Source organism: Varroa jacobsoni, unplaced genomic scaffold, assembly GCF_002532875.2.
Source record: "Varroa jacobsoni isolate VJ856 unplaced genomic scaffold, vjacob_1.0 scaffold_667, whole genome shotgun sequence".
Taxonomy (NCBI): Eukaryota; Metazoa; Arthropoda; class Arachnida; order Mesostigmata; family Varroidae; genus Varroa; species Varroa jacobsoni.
The window spans coordinates 74,538-99,406 of NW_019213569.1; the positions used below are offsets into that span (position 1 = coordinate 74,538).

General features: G+C 39.4%; 1 protein-coding gene and 1 long non-coding RNA gene across 3 annotated transcripts; one reads left to right on the forward strand and one right to left on the reverse strand.

Moving 5' to 3' along the window:
• The first annotated feature begins 6,713 nt into the window (after positions 1-6,713).
• On the forward strand, positions 6,714-8,359 carry LOC147753193 (uncharacterized). Its single transcript, XR_015311927.1, has 2 exons — positions 6,714-7,611; positions 7,972-8,359. It is a non-coding gene; the product is annotated as an uncharacterized LOC147753193 (long non-coding RNA).
• Positions 8,360-10,513: 2,154 nt separating this feature from the next.
• On the reverse strand, positions 10,514-18,095 carry LOC111262483 (uncharacterized). 2 transcript variants are annotated; one of them, XM_086969144.1, is made up of 6 exons: positions 17,960-18,095; positions 16,108-16,312; positions 14,630-14,891; positions 13,423-13,604; positions 12,970-13,174; positions 10,514-12,427 (listed from the first exon to the last, which is right to left on the reverse strand). In XM_086969144.1, exons 1-6 carry the CDS (start codon positions 17,964-17,966, stop codon positions 12,212-12,214), a joined length of 1,077 nt encoding a protein of 358 aa, XP_086825270.1. In that variant the 5' UTR covers positions 17,967-18,095; the 3' UTR covers positions 10,514-12,211. The 2 variants fall into 2 exon arrangements, with proteins under 2 accessions (XP_086825270.1, XP_022692514.1); XM_022836779.2 differs by lacking the exons at positions 16,108-16,312; positions 17,960-18,095 and adding an exon at positions 15,096-15,450 and having other exon boundaries at positions 11,439-12,427.
• Positions 18,096-24,869: the final 6,774 nt, after the last annotated feature.

Here is a 24,869-nt window from a genome sequence, read left to right on the forward strand (position 1 = left end):
AAGTTATTACTCTGCTACAAGTCGGACTTTGAAATTACATATTTTACAACGATCGCAGTCAAAATTTGGTTGGTAAATGTTTTAGTTGTCTAAAGATTTTTCAGTGAAAACTCGTTGAATTTCATTTAAGAGACATCGCTTTACAGGAAGAGTTTGCGTCTCGAAAAATCGACGACCAGTGATAAAGTTTTTATCCATCGAAGCTCAAAGCGCTGCGCAAATTTATCGAAGACTGGTTAAGGCATTAGGCAAAAAGGCTTTAAACTAAAGCGCAGTACGTAAAAAATGCAAACCTTCTAAAAACAGAAATTGGAGTGTTCAGAACTAGCGAGGAAGTGATTAGATATTGGGATCTAAAGGACGAGGACGTATTGCTGCAATCGAGAAGGCTTTTTTCGCAGAAGGCAGAGCTTGGAATCCAAAGGCTCTGTCGGCAAAAATTGACATTACAGAATCATAACTCAGATACTGAGGATGCAGGATAAGAAATGACTATTTTGGTAATAACCCTGGCCAGTTAGAAATGCAAAAACCCACTAGTGGCATACGGTCCCCACGGGTTAGGCAGGGTTCAATCTCTGAGGCCAACCGAACAGAAAATGGCATTGCCCTGAGGAGAAGTTGAGTGCGGGGGGTCAGCGACAAATAGGCCCAGAGGTAAGGCGATAATAGCGTTTGCACTGAACATCAGCGGCACCTACTGCTATAAGGTACACGCTGAAAATGAAACAATGAATGCAGTCCGCTATCTCGTTATTGGCACGGCAATCGAAAATAACCTGGTTACTTAATCGCAATGTCAGACCTTAATTACTTCCTAGATTGAGCAAAGTAAATATCCAAGACGGGTTTCAACCTGCGTATTCTGTCGGCCTAAATTCGTCTGTGGGTTTCCCATGCTCCAAAAGCGGCAAATCGTGGGCAGCACATTAAATTATCACTCTAGCCCAACTAATTTGAAGGTCAAATTAATTTAAATATGGTTTTAAAATCCGTCGGATTCGCTTGGATTTTCGGTCTTTTTCCTGAGCAGATAATATAGACTGAAGAAAAACTAGAACTTCGGTATTAGGCTCCTTGAGGATATTAGCGGTTATTGAAATGGTTATCGTGCGCGACATTGTTTTAAATATTGAGTTTATTGCCGCAAGTGGGATATCATTGTATCTGTCTAATAATGATAGAGTTAATGTGGGAATTTCATAAATTCAGAGAAAAAAAGACTGATAGAAACTATATTTATAGGTGACGAGTGAAATCAACTTAGCTAGATGCGAGAACTGAAGATGCGCATAGGCGCGAAAACGCGCGAAATTTAAATTTAGTTTAATTTACGGTATACGGATTGTATTGTTGTTAATTTCATGTTAATGGTGTCGCTTGTGCTCGCAGCCAGCCAGATAACACGATGTTATAACGTTTAATAAAAACAGTCATGCTCACTCGGTTTAATAAGGCCATTCAACCAAAAGGCTAGGCCGACTTTATTAAACAGTGCCATACAACGGTCGTACCAAAGCTCTCCATTGTCAGAGGGCCATTGAGTTGGAACCTATCGAGGCAAGTAGCAGAATTAGTTGACAGAGAAGAAAACCCCATACGAACTGCCCTATTTGAGTATATACACTGTTCGAAAATAGAAATGATGAGAAACTCGGAAAGCACATAAAAGATTGAGAAAATTGAAACGAGGTATTTCAATGACTCTATGGGTTTATAATACGCAAGACATGACATTGGACTCTAGTAGAAATGGTAACGCCGTATAGCAATACTCTAAAAAATAAGGTAAAACGTATTGATTTCAATTGTGGGTTCGAAAAGATACCTTTCTATCAATCGAATGAAGAGAGAATAGAAATATCAAGAACATTTTACTATGTTACGTAGTTACAATCAGTATATGCAACATTAAATGAAACGACGTACTTACCGACATAAACAGAATAAACAGTATTAAATATACTAATTATGTAAAAATAATAGTTTCACTCTGCAATTGCCATCTAAGAACTTCTACGTTTTAACGTTGAATTTTATGTCTGACACACAATGTCGGAGCTATTGGAAGTCACGCAAGTAATACTAAGTGTAACTTTTTATTATATCCAGCTAGTGCTTGTCTTCGCGGAAGTTTTTTCTTGTGTCTTAGATTTATAAAGTATTGCCCCGCAAATTTTTCATCACCAACTTCAATCTGCGCTCATGTTTTTTATCAAATAAAGTTTCGTCCTCGGATCCTTTTCTAGGCGAAAAAGTCAAACTAAATTTATGAAGACGCAAACCAACGTGTCGTTAACGCTTCCAACCAAACGTGTAAGAAATGAGTGATTGTGTGTAAAAAAGAATGGCCAGTTTTTTACATCTACAAATCCAAACATAACCCTACGTATTGCTTCCACGAATAAGAAAAGATTCATGCCGTTTTATTAGTTGACGACAAATAGATCAGTACTAATAAGACACTGAACAGGTGAACCGTACCTTTTTTTTTTGTTTCATACGTACTAATCCGAAGGATGAATTACTAAAGTATTTGCTCACGGTCATGTGGGAGTCCTATACTTATTAAAGAAAAAAAATCATACAACAAATTGATATTTCGATGGGTTTGGTGAGTTCCATAAAGCCCAAAACAAATCTTAGCCTTGGGCTAGTGCTATATATTCAACATTAAAAACGAACGCAGTGAGCACTACGGATAGGCGCTGGCTGATAAAGGCTATTTCTAAGTTCATGAAGTTCGTTAAAAAGAAGTAAACATCAACATTTTTTTCTAGAGGACAGCAAAGCGATTAAAAAAGAACGCAGGAAAGGTTTACAAACACTGTTATAAGGAATATTTCAAAGAACTCACTGCTTTGCTGGTTATTGGGAAGGTATTTTCGAATGGAAAGAAGACAAATTTAACTATTCCAATGCTATAATACAGTTGGGGAGTCGAACTCATGCACGGTTTCGAGGAACTGCCCACGCTTGCTCGACGCAGTCTCAATCGTCATAGAATCTCTATTGCGCAACTTCTTTGAACAGTTTCCCGAGATATAACTTACATTAGGAACTGAATGAAAAATCTTCATATGATGGCGGCACTGTATAACTCACGGGTTACTCAACTGGCTTACACTGTAAGGGATCATTCCTTCAGATCGCAGAGCACTGCAATATTGTTTAACTCTGGGTTAACGACGCGTATAACACGAATCAGAGATAGTACGGGAACAAAAAACGAGGCAGTATAATGAAGAAAGAGCGACAAAGACAAAGGATGTCACGGAACGCCTTTGGGAGATGGCAAGCTTCTATAGAAATAAAGCGTAAAAGTCTACAGAAGAGAAAAAATAGGCTTCGTACACGGATGCTGTTTAAACTAACTTACCGTTTTCAAAACGGTAATCCTAACGCTTTAAAACTTCCACTTCTTAGTTACAAAATATATTTGCACAATTGGCGCGTTTTCTCTAACGTACGATACATCGGATATGAATACGGACGATTACAAAAACGTCTGACATACAAAATTGTCTAGTTAAGTGCAGCAAATCATCAGGATAGATAATATATGCAAATGATCAGTGGTTCTGCAACGGAGGAACACATCATAGATATGCCTTTAGCTCATCAGTTCATGAACACTAGCTGCCTAGTATGCCTTCCGCGACCTCATAAATACAGTGAACCCACACAGAATCAATACAAGATTTACGACTATGTACAGAATTATTTTAGATTATATGAGCTAACAGTTTGTGGTAAGGTGTGTAAGTACGAAATTATATGATGTTGCATGCCAGTAGCACCATTTCAGCCCAATTTACCGCGCACGTACGGATGGACCTTCGTTCGCACTAAAAACTGAGCAGTGAAGTTTTGGTCTCAATCGGCCCATGATCTCTACCTAAGCAGTCGGTAACCTGTGACCTAAGCCTTTCATGGAGGTTTCAGGTAGAGCCTATCGGCTAGATAGCCCCATGGGTTTTTCCTTGTGGACGATATATTGCATTTGTATCCATGACCAGGAACTAACGTTGCCGATAGCGACTGCTGACCCGAATCCCCGAAGAAGAGACAGTAGTTACAGCATGAGAAGTCGTGGCGATGTGGGACAATCCAATTTGTTCAAACAGTGAAACGTTAGCGCTGCAAATAATCATCAGATATCATCAAAGTCAACATTTGTTTGAGACGCGTCTATACAACTTTGATTTCGATAACTAAATTTCCTAAGGACAGCATATAAACGAAATAAGTTTGTAATTACATTGCAACGAATTCTTTCATTGCCGAAGGCCTCGCGGCCTAGTCTCTCGAAGGTACGGTTCTACAAAAATGAAGTCCTGTCGATTCCAGTTAATGGTATGTTTGAGGGAACTGCAAAACAAAGATTTATACCTTATCTGTGCCCGTTGATGAACTGCTGATCCTTCCACACAGTATCATTAGTAGTCGATATAAAGCTTTATTTATAGCCTCTGTCCCCATATATTGAACAAGAATATTGATGTTTCAAGAAGAAGAAGAAGCATATGATTTGTTTCAATTTCTTTGAATCTTTATACACCTATCGTACTAGTAGCAGAACGTCCCTATTCGCATTTGCAGAGTGTAATTAAAAAGCCTTATAACGAATTGCCTATTGCAGTAACTTTATATCACCATTTATGACTTATTAACTTACGCTTTCCATATCTATAGAGCGTACGAATTTCAATTGTCTACAAACGACAACGCAATACGTCACAAGTAGCAGAGTTGCACAAAGACTTGTCACGTGAAGCCACTTCGGAACAACCGACCTTAAGGCAGGCGCATGAACTGCTAAATCGTAGCTGCGAGTAACTTTGAACTTCATAGAGCAAGTAGCTGATTTAGCATATACCAAACTTCTCTAGGTGACCAAGTCGACAGAAGGCCATATAATCTGCTGGTTTTCGCTTACGCTGTGGAATACACCGTTGTACTGGTGACATGCGTCTTGCCCCAATTCCTTAGCGGGAACTTCTTCGAGATAAAGTATAAAAAGACTTTAATTTTCTCAACAATGATCATATCTGAAAGTAAACAATAGGTTAATAACGTAGCTACAGACTGAATTTAATAAATTTCCGCATGATTAAAAAACTACTCCGTGTATCGGTAATGAAAACTTGGTCGAAAGAGTCGGAAATAGAATAATTAACGAAATAGCACAAATCCTCGCTATGCTTCGTCATTTTTTGCCCTAAGATATAATTATTTCGGTATCTTCTCCACGTCGACTAAAATATCAGCGCAATTTGTTTCGTTCAGTGACCGTTGGAAACTTTTGACATATTAGGAAAATCTGTAAAAAAAACAAGCTTGGAGGGGAATCCACACTGGTTTACAGTCAGTTTTTCGTGGCTGAGGCTTAAGCAGTCTCCGACGATGTAGCCGATTGTGTTCATTTTACTGAAGACATTAGTAGCGAAAAATAAATAATAACACATTTTCTTGGATGCTCAGATATCGTATAGTTAGTTATATCTCTATACTACACCATTTTGTATAGCTATACCCTACCTAGATCCAGAATACGCCCTTATATTAAATACCTGTGTAAAGACCTACACTAAATCCCAGTCAGTGAAATTTCTATGTAGTGGTTGAATAAATGAATTCTAGGAGATCTTCCTATTACAACAAAATTAGACACGTCTCTAGGTACCGAACAGAAGATCTCCCCACACCCCAAACTTGAAAAAGGGCCCCGTTTTGAAAACTGACATCCATATACCCTTTTCAACTAGCTCGCATATCAAAATTGAGATTCTAGCATGGATTAAAGACGGACAAAGTTTTTGATAGCCATATAAATGAACACGCACCTCATACCATGCCCTCCACGTTTTTTTTTACTTGAGTACATTTCTGATTATGGAAACATCATGGGTCATAGTCAACGTGTCGTTATTACTATCCATTTTCACGAGCGTACAGGTGACTAGGTGTCCTGTAGGCCGAGATAGTTTAGGGTTATCAAACATTTTAACCATCAATGTGCCTCTGATAAAATAAAATTGCAGCTGTAACAACGCCCACTATAACGGCAACCAGGCTGTATTCTCCTGCGAGACCTTTGAATGAAACAGGCAAAATAACACACGATTTTGTTCGTATGCAAGCAATTGGCACTTGTTCATTTCATCTTAAGGCCAAAGGTGCCAACATTGCTCGATGGATTGCTGCGGTCGTTGAATGACAGAGATAACATAGTATGGCTGTTGAAGACCAGTTCCCGGCAGAAGCGTGTGATACCATAAGACGCATACATTTGATAGGTGAAATACTGTTGGAATTGTGATAGGGAATTCAGATGTATCGCTCCATTGAAGCCAAGTGCAGGCCATTAGTGATTCAGGCGACTTTAATCCAATCCCTGCAATCGGATGTGAAGATACAGTTTGTAGCGGTCCTTCAAAAGTCTCACAGATTTCCACTCAGTATTCAGATAGAAATACAATTTTATATTGGTACGGCAGTAGCGACTTACGCTTGCGTTCCACGCCGTTTCTCGTCCCTTAGTTGTTTTGGCCTACGGTGAAATGTCGACGCAGACCGTATATCAGGGACGTTTGGACCGATACTCTCGGTTTCATATGCGGGTTGAACATCCGAGATCCCGAAGCTCTCCTCCACTGTTCTTGTCTCATCAGTCCGGAATATTATGCTCCCGGTTTTCTGGTTTGGAGAAAATCATCCATTGATTCGTATTTCTATTTAAAGACTTAATTGTAATACGTTATATTTGCTGGTCGTTACTAATCATCACTTTAGGGTAACCAATAGTTTACCGGGTAATGTGAGGGTAACTGAATTCACTTAGCAAACACTTAGCTATCTACACACTAATACTTAACGCCATTGTGAGACTTTTTTTTTACTTTAAAGATATGCAGCAAATGATAAAAATGCCCGCAACATATGCAAATTACTAAGGAAAAAGAAGTGACATGCAAAGCGTTTGAAACATCTGAGTCAGTCTTCGTTAGTACCGCTAGAAAACCGCTGACAGAAACAGTAAAAGCTTTGTTATCAATGCAATACAGAGCAATTACAATAGTTTTACAGGCATACTGAGATCATTTGACGTCATCTTCTGATTCTCGGCTAAAATTTAATCCCATCGGGATTTACCAAATCATCTCATCAAGGCCGTATTAAGAAAATAGCTATTCGCTGACGTGTTGTGTTTAGTCGAAGTCTTGTATAGAGCACGCATCGTTGTTCTCTAAACTTAAATAGAACAATATTCAGAGATCGCTTGATATTTGTATACGAATGTCTAAATGAGGTTTAATTGTTTTACTCAAACAACAACAATGGAAAGGAGATGTCGATTCGTAGGCCAGATGAAGACACCTCAGAGATACCATATTTTTACCACGAAAAACAAGCACATCACGACTTGTTTTTAGCTTCCCTTTCTGTACGTTTGTATCTCTCGAGTGTCCAGCTTTTGTCAGGGCTCAAGGACTTGACTTTTATGTAACGCACTCCGCGTAGGACATATTGACTGTTAGTGCAGAAAAGCTCTGTCGAAAACGCTTATTCGATTGTTAAGAAGAAATGCTCTCGAACTACCCAGGTGAGGTTAGTATTACGGCAAGTATCGGAAACAAGTGTTCTTCTTAGAGGAAGGCAGTTCACTGAGAAAAATGGGTTAAGAATCGCCTTCTATATACACTCGCGATGAAAAGTTAGACAACAACAAAAACACGTTATCGGATAGAATATCGGATCATTGTGAACGGCCTAAAGTGTATTGCTACAAACGATCGATAACACTGAGTGATCTACCAGCACGAACTATAAGAACCATAATTCTTTGCGAGCACGAGGATCTCCTGACACGCAGTTCCTATGTTCAGGGGGGGCATGGCTGAGTATTTTTAGAGCGTTGGCGGCCGATTCCGTCTTGAGATAAAAATACCTATGCATACCGGCTTTCAGATACAAGCAGTTCCCAGGACTGGATCTACAACCCTCATCAATTCGTCGGACGCCCCGTAGTCTAGTAACGGGTGAAGACATAAGCCAAACTGCTTTGGAAAGCTAATTTCGAGACGAATAGGACCATCTTAAAACGAGTGCCTATACGCGTTCTTTTTTTGTTCTTATCCAATATTGTTTTGAAAAACAAGACTGCTAGAGATCTCAAACAAGATCTCAGAATGTGCTATCAGTTTGATACAGCTGACACGGCAGTAGGAACCAAGGGAAACTCGGCTGGAGCTACGAAAGCAAAATTTATAAAAAACGAAAATTTGATTTTTAATTCTATACGTATTTCGGCCAATAAGTCAAGTTGCATTTGAAATATATTCAACGATAAGCTTCATGAATTTTATAGCACCTTTTTACTGTACGGCTTTTTCCGTCAGAAAATGTGGTCATTGATAGTTACTCAAAATTCTATCTTAAGAAGTAGTGGCATTAAAAGATCATTTGTGTTCGTGGGTTTACTGAGATCGTGCGCACGTGAGTTTTGCTTTTAAGATGTTCACAGCGTAATATTCGAGCGTGGATGTAACCTTTGTTTCTATACCAAAACCTTATTATTACCGATACCAATCTAGCCGACTGCAGTGCGATCAGCCCGTCCCTCTTCCGAAAACTTTTTGACGTACTATTGCGTTTTATCTTTTCCAACGCTATCAACCCACTCAAAGGGTCGAAAAACTCGCTTTCGACAAATTCATATTAAAAACTCGGTGCAATCATTTTTGATCAGTTCTGAAAATTCGGAATTTTCGAACTTCGAAACTATAATTAGTACGATTCTCAATTGCAACGGAAACTTGCTGCATATTATAGAGATACAACATGGCCAACTTACCTAAATGCACTATGTATGTTATAATAGTTTTTCCTTTTTCAGAGACCTGTCACAGTTCTAATAGCAGATTAAGTGCTACATATGGTTGCAGTAACGTAATGATTGCTGCTACTAGTTTAGTAACAATAATCACTACGTTATGGTTCTGCTGCGACTAAGGATGTTCGCTATCGACAGAAACAGTAAAATCATAGTGTTTACATTGGCTAGGGCTTTTTGTCACTAATCAAAATGAAGATCGTTACCGTGCGGAATAAAGAATACTACGTCAAGGTACTGCTAAGAGCAAAGATCGCCCAGTTCGTAAGGAAAATTATTTTCACCCTTTCGTTGTATACTACAGTTCTTACCGAACGCACCAAAATATCAAAGTTGTTATTACCAAATATGAATTCCATATTACCATATATGAATAGAAGTTCGCAGCGTTTTTGATCGTAGATCAATAACAATTTGTTCTAACCGTTTCATAAACACTGCGTTCGTTATTAACCGGGTGCGATAAGAGCAAGGAATTATAAATGGGGCTCTGTAGGTAGATATTTTAAAGGCCACAAACACTGCAGAGGCTTTAGAGTCAACAATGTCTGTTTTTTGTTGAACAGGACGACCGAATCTTCGTCATATACACATTTACGAGTGCGTTGCCATGACGCTGATTTAGCGAGCGCGCATAGCAACTAGCAGGGGAAGGAGCATTTCCATATAGTGATATGTCCGTCCATCTTTTGTGAACCCTTGTTAATGTCATCTCACTGCTTCTTTGGACTTACCACTTCGTTAGCTATAATTTGTTGTGAAGCGAATGCGGAAATCTATCTAATCTGAAGGGCTGCACGATCAAGGCGTTAAACCCATCAGCTGTTCTGTTGTGTGGATAAATCTTCCGCATCACTTTCCTGTATTGCTTGGAAGACGGTATAGCGGGGTTTGTTGGATGTATTTGGGCTTCCTTCAGAAGACCTAGTTGTCTCAAATTTTACGTCCAACATCGCCACTAGGTACCGCTGGCTTCGCACACTATCAAGTATGTGTACACCCGGATTCAGACCCAGACCAGCATGTGTCTCTAAGATTAGCAGGCAAAGTACGTTACCCACTAAGTTATCACAAGTACCTTGCTCTATTAAATCAGTACGATCACTATGAATTAATTGCTGAGTAAACAGCTGACTCCTACCAGGGCTTAAAACGATTCGTGTTTATGCGCAGCTTACAATCTAGGTTACCTCAGATATCTTTAAATTTCGTAAGCAAACAATCATCACGGAACCATGCGACGGTCGAAAAATTGTATTAGCAGTGTGTGGAACTAGTATTCTGTCATTTTTTCTTTTTGACAGTCTTGTCGTTGTTCTTTGTAACACAGATTTAAACTACCGTTATTGGTTGGTAAGAGAGAATATATTCGTTACCAAATCACGCTGCTCTAACGTTTGCAAGACGCTGAGGACTAAACATTCGTCGAAAGTTGTCACCACTAAACAAACACTATTACTTCGATGATGACAACGAACCACCCAAAGTAGGACAGTTCTGTGCCTGTTGTGTACCCTTTATGACTTCACACACTGATGTGGCGCCATGTCTATGGTTTTTATAATACGTCGTCCAAGTGAACTGCAAACAATATTATATATTTAAAAATGACGTTACTTTATAATGGTGCGGCATTTTGTTATCAATTTATTTTGTCTTCAAGATGCACTTGTACTCTCAGGGCAGGAAAATTGCACTAAAAAAGGAAATTTCGGAACTGAGCTATTAAAACTCAAGCTGTAATAAGAGCGGGCTGAAGTTCACGGACGTTAGCACTCAACATTGGGGTATGTAAAAATACCGCGCTCGTTCACCTCGGCTAAATTCATAAGGTAAAAAATGGACAACGGCGTGTCGCACGATGGCAACGAAAAGACGATTGTTGCTCTTTGCCTTCACGATACGATAGCAACTTACTCTTAGGTCGAATCGTAACTGTAATGAATGAAAAGTTTGTACTAAGCGAAATCAAAATTAAGTGAATAAAATCTATGATAATTGCGGGCCGTCACATGAGTGAATCAATGTGTCTAAACTGGCGGGGCATCGCCCTATGCAAATGCACAGATGGAAAAGCTAATAGCGTCTGCTCGGTAATTTAGTGAAGTTGTTATCCGCTGCGGTTTCATAGGTCCTGGTTCATCGCTTGCGGCTCAATTACGCTTCAGGCTATTCAGGAGGAGATAATGAAGATACTTCTGATTAAGCGGCTAAGATGAGTGAAAAAAAAAGCTAAAGCACTTAGGTTGCATGACGAGAATCTACGTGGTGCCGCAACGATCACAGTGACGAAAATGCAGGCGTATGAGGAGTCCGGCTTCACATCTCTCTCTCTCTCTCTCTCTTCTAACTTTATAATATATAATCTCTTGTTCTATGCGTTCACCAGGCATTATTACCATAGATTGCTAGTTATTCAAAATCTCAACTAATCTCGTATATTATAGTAAATATTCTAAGAACATACAAATGAGATATGTTAGAAACACAATAAGATATACTTTTGGTTAAAAACAACATACGTAGTGAAGACAAGATTCCGTGTCGAGCGCCTTTGTTGTACCGCATCCCTAACCCGGAATGCCTGGCATCCAGATGATGACGTCATACCCTATTTATTTACGTAGAACTCTTCTTTTTTTATCAGACGACGTAGACGACAACTGTTCGAAAGGACAGGTCAATTTATCGCTTCCGTTTCCATTTAATTTGTCGAGCCACTCGATTTACCTTTCTCTTGTCCTGACATAATCGTGTTTTTTTTTCACATTTAACAGTTTCAATAACCCGCGTCCCCTAAAACCCCGAACGCAGAATACCCCAACATGAAAATGATCGGTTCATTGACAGCCCACTGTGAGCGGGAAAATGCTTTGACCCCTTCTCGTCCTGCCCAGTTCAATCCGTATTTTCAATTTCCATCACGCCTCCTTCCATGTGTATTTTGTTAGAGTTCGCACATATACCAATTAGTGGCTTTATTAGAACATACATAGGTGCGTCATTTAAACGGAAAACTATTACATTAGTGGGCATCGCTTCTCCAGCTCTTAGCTTTCACTTGCGTTATCCGGCGCGCGTCCTCGCTGATGCAAATCCATGATGAAATCAGTACAAAATGGATGGTTATATACACAATTATGTCAAGGTAACATGAATGGATATTTCGGAGATAAAATATGTAAACACCAAATGATCCGCTCTGCACCTCATGTGACGGTATCATCGTCCCGCTGCTCACCGTTGTCGTAACTGTTTGTCAAATGCGAATTCGGCTCGAAGGGACGTTTGCAAGTCAAGAAGCTCGAATAAACTTTAGAGAATCTTGGCTTTAGTCGTACCGTCAGCTTCTTTATATCGTTCTATGCAGTCGGTGATTTCAGATCGAAGTATCTTTATAGGAGTGTCTTGAAGCGGGGACCCATAACCTGCTAGGTCCATGGGCTTGCCTTTGTGGGGGAAGTACTTGACTTCCTTCCATGATGGGATTATAAGGATGGGCATATTTTCCTGCGGCTTTAAACCCGAATCCTGCAAGGTGTAGAAAAAAAACTATCGTCACACGTAATCTTAAAGTTCAATGAGACCGTTAAAGGAAAAAAAAATCGCCAAAATTTTCTCCTAGTAATTACATTTACTTACTTTTTTCACTGTAGTTATCTCATTTTAGTCAACATAACTTTCAAGCCAAGATAAGAAACAGTAATATTTACAAACAGCGAATAAATAGTAAGTCATCAGTACTTAACAAGACTGCATAGCTGTCTTGTTAAGTATTGGGACATTTTATTACGAGAGATTTTATACTAGAAAGAATACTTTAGAAATTGGAAAATTGCGTTTATATGATGTCCCTTTGCTGCAGCACGAAGTCAAATCTGAAGTTCATAATGTATGAAAAACAATAGGGAGGACAATTTGTGCAGACCCTGCAGCAGCAGCAAAACGCGACAGGTACTTGTCATGTAAGTTAATTTGTCTACAGTAAATATAAAACCCCCTTTTAGATGCAATACAGGTTTAACGTTATAGTGGAGATACACTGGCTAAACGTTCTGTCCCTTTTCACTTACCGCTATGGAATATACTGTCGCACAGGAGCTATATGTCGAGGCGCACTTTTTCACCTGGAATTTCTTATGGAGAAAGTCGAACTCAGCTAACATAGTCAACGTTAACACCTTCTGATTAGCTCCGTCAATCGGGAGTGACTCAAGTGTGCAGTCAAAGTTGCCACTCTGTTTAGCCTTTGGAACAACTCCTTCCAAAGCTTCACGGCTGAAATTAAATAACAGGTTCGATATCGATAAACGGACCGGTGTTTCTGTTAACAAAGTGCGAAAAAAAGAATAATTACGGTGCAGTTTAAGTCAATGTATGCGCCTTGCAATTATCCACCTAAATAGCTAAATTAATGGAAAGGCCGTAACTAATTTAACTCTACACTGGCTTTCAATATTGATCTATGTTATTTTTTTTTTGTTTTATTGCTGGTGTATGCTGAAAAACAAATTGATGGTAATTACTTTGGCATGTTCCCAGCGCCGAATTCGTGTTCAACGATTGGTAGGGTTTTGCCCGAAGAGCAGCTTCCAAAACGATATATGATCGTGCTGGTTTTTGCAGTTGACGGAAATACGAAAGCTATGAAGTTCGTCCCGTCTTTCTCTTCGGCGCTTTCTTGAGGTACCGACATTTTTGCGGCATACTATTAAAAGTACACAACAGATATATAACGGCAGTTAGACGTAGCGGCGTGCTGCATGTGTACAAGAAGTGACGTGTGTGACTGTAGTGTCTTCTTGTGCTGTGCTTCTTCGCGTATTGTTTCAACCGATTTAAATGGTTTCCGAGAGAATCAAGCAGTAACTTTTGGGTGTTACACACAACGTTGTGTTAGGGACGTTAGTGACGGTGTGTGAAAACGATTATCTTCATCTACCATTTAAAGAAACTGTGCAGGATCCTTGGTTTCTAGGGGTGTGAATAACGATAAAATGAATTGCTTGTATGTTTAAACATATTTTTTTCAAAAAAGCAGATCTGTATTTTATTGACGCGCTAAACGCTGTAAGACTGAACATTGTGCATGTTATAATGTAACTTCTTGGAAAGAAGTTCGTACGCAGAAAAATATACAAATGACAAAAAGCACTTCCTTGAATTACCTTCAGCAATAAGTTAGAATCTAACCTTACGTAGGTTCCGCCTGCAGTTCTCGTCCTATTTGTTATACTACAGCGTATTTCTTTTTGGGGCGAATGCTATAAATCAATGGCTGCGGCGTTAGATTGTGTGTGCCCACGTCAGGTGGGCCATAACGCGGTCTTTCTCGGTACGTCAACCCACTGAGGTTCTCTAGTAAGTAGAGCTATCTAAATCACTTATGAACAACGTCGCTTGGTACCTGTTCTCGTCCAATTTTTCCAGGAAGAGACGTCAGTGAATATGTTGGCGATATATTGACTTCTCCTGCTAGCGAAATTAAGTGGAGGCTGATATTATAAAGATTGTATTGACTATTATGAGGATTCGATTTGTGGCGATTATTATTACCTAATTCACTGAAAAAAATTGCAGACGCGTGGACGGAGACCCATTGCTTCTAAAATACTCACCCCAGATTGATGGTCAATTATCTTCCTGAACCAGACCCGTTCTCCCTACATAGTTTATTAAATATCCAGATAGAGCTTCGAGTAAACTTAACGAGGATAGTAGCAAAAAACGCACCTCGTAGACCAGGCCTTCTATATTTGGCTTCTTAAGTTCACTTTCAATTATAGAAACATTATGCTGCATCATTAAAACGCCGTCAGTGTCGTTCATTTTCACGATTGCGCAGGCGCCTACGTGTCCGGAAGGCCGAAGTGGCCTAGTAGATTTAGGCTCCGTTTTCTTTGACGACCCCCCGATAAATAGGAATACTACAACAGCGATGATAATGACCACAACGACACCACCGATGATATACATCTTTTTGTTGAACTTTTGCCTAGAATTATTAAACAGTGAATGACTTAGCAGTATAAAAAGGCAATCGATGTATACGTGCCGGTGTGTCAAAGCTGAAATCCCTCAAAAATCCTACTCAGCATATACCCGACGGAGCATGCTATTGCGTGAATTGACTGGGTAAATATTAACAAGGATAGGCTTTAATTTTCCTATAAATTTAAAGAGGTCACAGGAATTTTACCTGATCTCATCGTGTGGTCTATGGGCCATACGACCTGTCGACCATTGGGTTTCGGCGCGGCGGCCGGAACCGCTATCGATTTCATTGTTTTAAATCACGAGTTTAGAAGGAACTACTTTGGAGGAAAGGTGGGTCACATCATGAAATAGCCAGAAAATAGTCCACTGAATAGAACCTCCACAATTATTGAAATAAATAACAATTCGAATGATTGTTTACAAACGTTGCACAGATCAATACAAACGTATGCAATCTTGGCTTCCCCTAGACCTCGTGGATATCAAAAACTACATAACTTGCTAGATACATTACGTGTGACGACAGCCACATCACGGGCGACTATGTGCGACCGTCTGCATATTTTAGGTGGCATTAGCATATACAATCAGGTGTTAAAGGCACTACTTCGAATAAGCTAGATTTGACGGGCGCAGCGAAAACAAGCCATCTCCCCTTGGAAATGTGAATACATAAAAAATGCACACACAACCGGTCTATTAGGCCATAATAGACCGGTTGTGTGTACATTTTTTATCGCGTGTAAAACAGTCAATAACTGATAACGTCTATAAAATACACAAATAAATTAAACTTGAACTGGACAATGTATGCGAAGTTCCAAAGAGACGTCGCAGAAGTTCCGTTGAATATAATTTCTGTAGGTCCGTAAATTAATTTAATAGAATCAGTTTTTGATATAAAAGCAAAATATCACCTAAACAAATAGATCTGGTTTACAGTCATTGAAAAATTTCTATTTTATATGAAATATATATTAAAGTAACTATAGGCTTGGTAATAAAAAGGATCAGATTTTAGAATTCCGGAAACCTTAAGTTCGATCTATAGCTGATTACCCTTTTCATTAATCTGCGTACCTAAATTGTTGTATTTTTTCGTGCAGCTTTAAAAGTTTTAGAGAGATAGAGAATTAGCAAGATTATCCAAGAGGAGTAAAATCAATAAACATTTTTTTTGTAACGCAGTATCCGCTATCACAAAGTATACCAACCCCGCAGCCACGGCGCCCATTTCGGCAGTTTTTTTTGCCGGCGATTCGGACGAAGGACTTTCAGCTGATGGAGCATTCTGTATTTCAGGGACATTTGGGCTGAAACTGTCAGTCTCCTCAACGGGCTGAAGATCTGAGATACCGAAGTTTTCATCGAAACCTGTTGTTTCTCCAGTCTCAATTAATATCTTTTCGGCCTTTCGCTCTATAAAAAAAAAACATATGTAAGGTAATTTATTTGCAAAGCGAACAAATAAAATGACCTAATATTTCAAATATTGCTGCACAGGTTTTAAGTTCGCATTATTATTTTTTTTTATAATAATACTGATTATAATTATAAAGAAGGCACACCTCAAAAACGACCCTAACAAAAGCAAATACAGATCATTTGTACAATACACTGCCAACCCTTCTTCCTAACGATGAAATGACGACAGAATCATTCCGGTGAATGCCTTTGACGAATCTGATACACAGCCTTAAATCTATCGTATGTTATATTCAATGTTCATAATTAATGATAGTGCTACTCAAGCAGATGGCCGCTGCGCAAGTAAGAATTCACAGACTTTCGGTGGTTTTTTTGGTAGTAACAGCTCCAAGATTTCTGTAATTATGTGAGTTAAGTAAGACAAAGAAAACAAAAACGTATTTTGTTCTGGAGATCAGGACCGTGGAATAGATTAAACAATCGAGAGGTTCGTGATACAATTCGCCCTTTGGTAGAGATTCCAACCCTAATTTAAAAAATTCATAAACTTTGCTCTTGGTGCGGAAGGCCAGCCAAGACAATAGATGTGGCCGACTTTCTTTGTTTGGCAAAGCTCTAATTGGTAGGTCCTTGACTATGATAGGCTCTCAAGATACGACCGGAAATAAAATCCCATTTCTAAATGAGTGCGTTGTACAGAAACAACTTATTAAAAGTAGGAACTGTAAATTTCTTTTTTGACCAACAGCTATCCGTTAGTTGCTATAGGACAGGGCCGTTACTGTTCGAATGTCTCAGTTCGTTGATGTAGATAGAAGTTTGTTATGGAACTTTTATATCTAACTGCATTTAGAGCATAAAACACATCACGGCTATTAGATGTCGGTGCCATATATTCACATTTACTTTAAACGTTTTCTCATTCTTTTGTGTTTTTGCTGAAGGTGAGCCCAAAGCACTGGCCACAAACATGAGGTATGTCTAGAGACCGTATATTAAAATAATCACTGCGATCATCTAGCCAGATGGCGACAAAGTATTCGCAGACCTAGCCCAAATAGCCGCTCCTTGGAGGAACTCCAGGGACAGATGACCATTCGCCAATTCTGAGCAATTTGATTCAAAAGCAGGAATAATATACAGATTAAGGACTATGCAGTAGACTCATCGACGAGATGAATAAAAGGACTCCCGTAATCCTAATAGTCGTGCGCGATTACTTGGATATAATGAATGCGAAACATCTTTTTGGGACATCATTTGTAGCAAAAATATTTTGCAGTGAGCATAACAAATCGAGTATATGTGTAGAATAGAATTGAACTCAACTGGTGGTATAACCAGTAACCAAGAGCCTATACAATTATGGCATCGTAAGCAATTAATAATCCGCATAGTTTCGAAATGACTGGTCATCTGTATAGATTATCGTACATTGAAAAATCAATTAAACGGTGCATTGCTGACGAGATTCATATATGACGAATATAAAGCTGACGGATCGACGAAACTAAATATGCTTGTAAGCGTATTGATAGCTTCCTTTCGAGGAAACCAGTAAAACTTTGTAAGGTTAATAAACAAACGAGATTAGCGCCATAATCCTTTAAGGGCACTGCAGGCAGGGTTTTTACTTACGCGTCATTGGAAACGTTGTGAGATTGGTGTTTTCACAAAAGGCGAACAAAGGAACTAGGCCTGTCTGCTAGATTCTGCACAGATATTGTTGAATTTCCGTGAGACGTATTCCGACGAAGCACGCATTCACTCATTGAAGGAGGAACATTCCCATTCGCATATCAATCACGCATCCATCGCTTGTTGTTGTGGTATTGATCTCGTTGTTTGTTTGGAAAAATAGCCGAAAACTGTTGGCTGATACTTATCATCGTTACAGAAAATGAAGTAGTCAACTGGGGATGCAACGACAGTGTATCTGTGCCGCTCGACACGGTAATTATATTGATGAAAAGGTGGACCCGGCAGTTTCATTTAGCATTTGTCTACAACAAGTGCATCAAATCGTATAATTAATAGTTTCAATACCCTTGGGACCGTTGTAATTCTCTGAAGTCTTCTTCTTTCTAAATAAGGCGCTATACTTTGAGCGACGTTGACAAAACGACCGGTTTAGGATTGACACTCAGCCTTTGCTGTATTTGGCGAAAATATTATTATCAGCAGGTAGATAATTCTGCTCAGTGGATTATTCTGTTATTTCAGTAGACCCGGTGTGCCCTGGTGCAAAGACGAATGGTAGCGCCTATTACATTTAGGTATATGTATACTTAGGTGGTGAATATTTAAAACCGGGCGTAAACTTCACGTCGTTTCATGCAGTTGGGCGTCAGCTGTATAAAGCGGTGCTCAGGTGGAAGAATACTATACATAAAAACTCGAAACTGATATATGACGCCAACATCTGATTCTATTCCTCTGCGGGAGATCCTCACCTCTGTCAGACGCAGGTTACCACTGTGTCAAAAGAGATAGACAACGGCTTCAGTTACCGCCTACGTCGACCATTTATTTTACCTTCGTGCCATGGTGGAAGGGTACGTCTAACCAAAGCAAGCATACGAAACGTACTCGCCAGGTCTCCCAGTTTTTGCCGCCGCCCTGACTCCCCGTGTACTCGAAAATCTGAATATCCCGAAGTAGAAATGACCAGTTCAATTTAGCCTGTGTTAGACTGAAGTCAGTTGCAACAGGAACATTTCACAAGGTTCATCACTTCCAGCCGTCGCCGATATGCGCAGCTTCCACTGCATCCCTTGACATCCTAAATTTTATTCTTTGCGACTTTTCAAAGTTTGCAAGAGTCCTATCGTAAAGCTTTATCACTCGCCAACCAGTGTTCTTTGCACCTCAAACAATATGAGATCTTACTAAATAGGATTTTTACCTAATCCGCATGGAGGTGTTTGTCATCATGATCAGGCAAGGAGCTATCCACTGGACACTTTCTTGTTCTTCAATCAAAATCCTCACTTCGTAGCGTTTACCAAAGACCTCGACGGGAAACGACCGTGGACCATTCTTTTGTTCTCGAAAAGAGGCCTTAAACTTGCGCTCCGGTGACGTCCTAGGTGCGTCGTTCAAACCCGCAGCGTCACTTTATCTCGCCTCCGTTGAAACTCTCACGACCTTTCACCCGAACGTCTAGCCATATGTCAGGGCGTCGCCTTCGCTATCAGTTTAAACGGGAACGACTAGCTGAATATCCAACTCAATCGGTCGGTACGTGTCGTCGTTACTCCGGCAGTGCTAACAAGTTCTCATCATGCCGTCAGTTTTGCAGCAGTAGTATGAGCGTGTAGTCAATCTATTTTAAGAAGAAAAAGGTGTTCTTACCCTTCTAATGTTGTGTATCTTCATACGGGCGGTCATAGGTTTGCGAAAGCAAGCTTTAAGCGACAGTCATCAACTATTAATACTACAAACATCTATTTCTGATAACTAAAGATAAGGCTCTGTAGGTTAGTTTTACTAGTAATGCTTGTATTCTGCTTTGTGTGAGTTGTTGTATGTAGTGCTCGGACATTTGTTAAAACCAAATTATATGCGGTAAAAAAGTGAGCATTAGGATGAAAGGAACAAAACTTAAAATTTATTTTTTACGGAGAAAGTGTACAAAAGATAGAAGAGGCAATTTTGAAAAGGTCGACTTATACTTCTTTACATAGAAGTATACACCTGAGTAGCTGTAAATCTATCTTTTAAACCTACTGTAAAATCACTGCTTCTTTGTCCTGCTCTTCCTCGTTCTGCTCGTACTGTGGCGATGAACAGTGTGTTACATGGTCACTGGACACTGTTGCGTACCTAGTTGACCTGACTGTCGGTGAATTGACTTCTTAACACAGACCTGATTAATCACTAGTCAGATAGAAAAAAAAAACTCTTTGGAATTGACTTTCAAGTAAAGAGTACTTGCTGATCGGGAATAGTTTCTGCGTTAGTAAGTTATCGATTCCAACGTGTAGCCAAAAACAACGCAATGGAAAATGCATGAGTTCTTGTTTCGATTTCTTAGCTCTTTCAAACCGCTTGCGACAATATAGACACAGCTTGATAGCTGCTAACAAGAACAACATTCTACAACATGATTGTGAAACTCAGTATTACCGATGAGCTCTTGCTTTTTTCTCTTGCTTTTGCACAGAATTTTAAACGAACACGCTTATCGTAATGTGCGCTTAACAAGAATACTTTCCGTTATTGTTTGTCATGGAATGGAGTGCAACGAGATCAGCATGTTTGCTACGTGGCACCTAAGTTCCACAGGCTTAGCGAAGAGCGTTTACTATTTCTTCCTAATTTTATCCTCCTCATCTGTATTCTCTTAGAAGCTTATACGTATCCTGTTTATACCCGTTGTAAACCTCAGAAGCATATGTGCTGTAACCTGCTATGTGTAATTAAATTTTAATTAGGGACCTTGTTTCGACGACAGGGACGACCATTCGGCTAGATGTAAACGATGATTTGAAGATGATTATCAGTTACAAAGCTCGCTTTCCACCGAATGAAGTTTACTCCCTTCGGCCGAGTACTCTGATCGAGGCGCTGACTGGACTCACCCAAAGTTTCAAACCGTGTGAGACAGTATACCCGAGATGGTGCGTTGGGAATACTCGTGGTTTAGCCTCGCTTGTTTGGCCGCCCGCCCCGAGTCAACGGTATTGTACTCATAACAGCAGAGGTAATCATTATTATAGCGGGTTCGCCAGTGGCAGTCGCCTCCATACTCAGCGAGGCCCCCCTCCTCCCCTACGGAAACGAAGACACAGAAAGTGCAAGCCACCGTTGTGATTCACAAATAATAGCTACAAGCGACTCTATCATTTCCGCATCCCACAGGCCTCGTTGGAACAGCTACGTCCAAAGCCCTAACCTAACTTGTATAGAGTGATGGGCGCAAACAATGATGAAATAGGCTGAAGAAGCTGCACGAATCGAGGTCAAACTGGCGCTTGATCATGGGTGCTAAAATGCTAGCAATGGCTTATATACGTTCTACCACAATATCAATCTCGATTGAGATTACTATCGGGACTTCACATATTGAGGATTTGTAGAAGGAAAGTGAAATGGTATAGCCAGGATTCGAACTAAGTTTGCGCAGATTAAAAGATCTAAAGTGATGCAAAAAGACGAGATGTCGCTATAACATTATTTAAAATGGTGCCAGAACGGAAGAAAGATTGCAAACTGGTAGCATGTGTTGGCTTAAATGGGAATCGTACTTATCACAAGCATTAGTCATAACAGGTAGATTCCTAAATTCTGTGGGGTGCAAGTGTGTATATTCGAGTAAACAACAATATAATTAAAGTAATGATAACTTACGATGACGCTATTCCGGTATGGCATGATGGCTAACGAGTTTTTGTTCGTTTAGTGAGCATCTATCCATTTTAGTATGCTACGAAGGGCCGCGAGAATTGCCTAGATAATAGATTTAATTTAGAATAAAATTGAATTTTTATATTGTATATTATGACATGCATTCATTGAACATACAGAAATTCAAGTAACAAACAAATATGTTAAATGAATAAGTTGATATATGCAGTGTTTAATAGCCCAAAAATCCATAACACCGTTTTCATGGGGCGACCCATTTTAGACGTCATAGAATCGTGTAATAGTCTTGTAGTATTATGTACTATGATGATACCCGTTGCAAGATGTATTCATGTAGTCCGTAACTTGCATTAACTAGTAAAGGGCTACAGGTACGGGTCGAACGAGTCCACTGAGAGTGAAGACAACCGAGGTATTGGGTGGTTAGAGGACTAACTATACTTATTCTAATCATAATGCATCTCAGTGAAACATATCGTATGTTACCCAATTCTAGTTCTTTTTAATGGGGCATTGTATTTTAAATCTACTATAATACTTAAGGTTTGTCTTTACACGCTTATATCTACGTCTTCATGTGATCACGTGAAAAAATTATATATGAATAAACTTTAAGATTATCACTAGTCGCCAAAGTGCTGGAAAATTGGTGTAGTTGTTATTAAAACCATTTAATATCTGCTGTTTGTTGGAAACTGTTTTTTATCACTTAACAACTGGTCTTCGTACCATTCGCTGTTGATGGCGTCCACCGTACTTTTACAACGACCTTAGACATTTAACCACTCGTTTACATGTTTTACAGTGTCTTCTTGTTTTAATAGCATCCCTTACGGTTGGCTAGTTTACCAGTAAAAGACCTATGTTCAGTGACTTCAGAGACATACGTGTATGTTGTCCTTTAAAACAACCCCAAAAACTGCTTGCTTTGGAAGACTAATAGGAACTTTGTTCGAAAATGGTACCGCTGTTTGTTTTATGAGTGCCTACAGACACTTCGAAATGATCACTATTCTAAAGGAGTAGGCTGAGTCCGATCGACAGTATCAAATACTTACTGTTGAAACGTGTACATAAAACTGGTACAGTATAACGTCTCTGTGGTCAAGCCATGCTTCGTTTCCTATCGATGGGACTTTGCCTGTTGAAACAAGACTTAGCAATAGTAAAACTGAAAACAACTTTAAAAAGGAAAAAAAAATCTTGCGAATTACCTTTTTACTTTGAAACCTCGAAAGACATGGAATTCGTAGCAGCAAGCGATGAAATAGGCTTTATCCTTTTCTGATCTATCAAGCTAGGATGATATTTGGACTCAGCCATATTCAAGCCTCTGGAGAGCATTCAATCGCCGTACCAATGATCTATGAGTCTCTTAAAAAAACCCGAAATCGTGGACTGGATTCATTGTTTCATTTTCGGCGAGTCCCTAGTGTGCATCGCAGATACTACAGTTTGATACTGCCATCAAGCTCCATTTCTCCCTAGGCCAATTGTCGCCTGCTCCCTTTCCGGCTAGCAGTAGATATTGAACCATTTCTCGTCTATAGTAATTGTATACTCCAAGCGAGTTTTTTGTTGACTGCTGTTTCACAATTCGCACGCGGAACAAAATGCATGTATATACAACAGGCGTATTTGGGTTCTAATTCAATAACACGTTTCATACAAAACGTTAGTTTTGGATGACAGAGGTCCTAGACTCTCACCTCTGTCTTGGTGAAAATTTTCCTCAGTTGAGGCAATGCCTGCATGTCCTTCGGGGCCCGAAATCTGCTTACCTCGTTGCTGATTTCCAGCACTCCGATCTTTGTTATTTGCCGCTTAAGGTCTGCTTGCCTACTGTTTTCACCAATCTCTGCTTAATTTCCGTAGCGCTGTAATCTTAGAGGAGCAAAAACTTGATTACTGAGTGTTGATTTGCGAGACTGAAAGATGTTTTACCTTCTGAATGAATTCAGTGAAATTTCCGGCAAACTGCAATTTTCATCAAATAAAAATTTTAATTCTTTACAGCTAGTAACCTTTCCTATATTTAGGTTACCGCTTGCTTGTAACTTAAACTTTAGACAGAAAAAGGTTGAAATACAAGTTGACTTATCTTCATTTTTGTTTTTTGATAGCAGACGACCGACTAACAGAAAAATAGCGTACATTTTGATATTTACATTTTTTAAATAACATCATTGACTTTACTACATGAATCTCTCCCGAAGTCAACTGGTTTTTATTTACAAGTTTTAAGGCTAGATTATTTACCGACCAAGTTTAGCGCACGTAATTTGAAAGTAACTATATTTCTAGGTACGCCGGATTCGCTTATAGACTTAATTAATTTTACGTGCAAAAAATCCTATGTTTATGAAAGCGTTTATCTTCAGCTCCTTACAACCGAGGATATCGATCTGAATTGCAACAAATTACACTCTGGACGGCTGCAAGAAGCGAATAAAGATTAACTGGCATGGTCTACGTTAAACCTAGTTAATACGTTAAAATTGGATCAACCACTGTAACAAATCGTATGTATTAAATGCAAACAAGCGAATGTATTAAATGGCAGGAAAGAAGATTCCGTATCAACTCACTAAGGAGCCAACTGCTTTATTATATCTACATGATACGTATCTGAACACAAAAGCCAAGGGTACGTGGTGGTCTCGATTTAAAAGCAAGCGTACGTCCAACAAACGAAAGATCATTTCGTCACAAGATTTATAGTAGAAATGAAAATTCAGTCTTAACTATATAACTTAAAACTATAGCGTAAAACCAGTTAAACCCCAGTGAAACGTCAACATACGCAATCCACAGGATTCTAGCGTTCCATTAAAGCTAGGGAAATAAGTTAATGACAAGGGCAAACTATAAATTAAGCCCGCTTGTCAAACAAAGTCACAAAAGTGATATTTTAAAGGTCCCCCAGAGGCAAAGATGCTCAAAGCAGAAAGTACAGAAACACAAGCTAATCTTTCTGTGTGACAGCATTTGGCTCTATGAAGATTTGACGGAAAATTTCTGCAGATTTCGGCCAAAAACTTTTTTTGTATCTTGTTTATAGCACACATTGCTTTACTGCATTGTAGCTAGTCAAGTCTATGGAGTATAACCTGGAGGACGCACATTTTAAAACAAGCAGCAGAAGTATCAATCAAAGTTAGCATCACATGAAACTAGA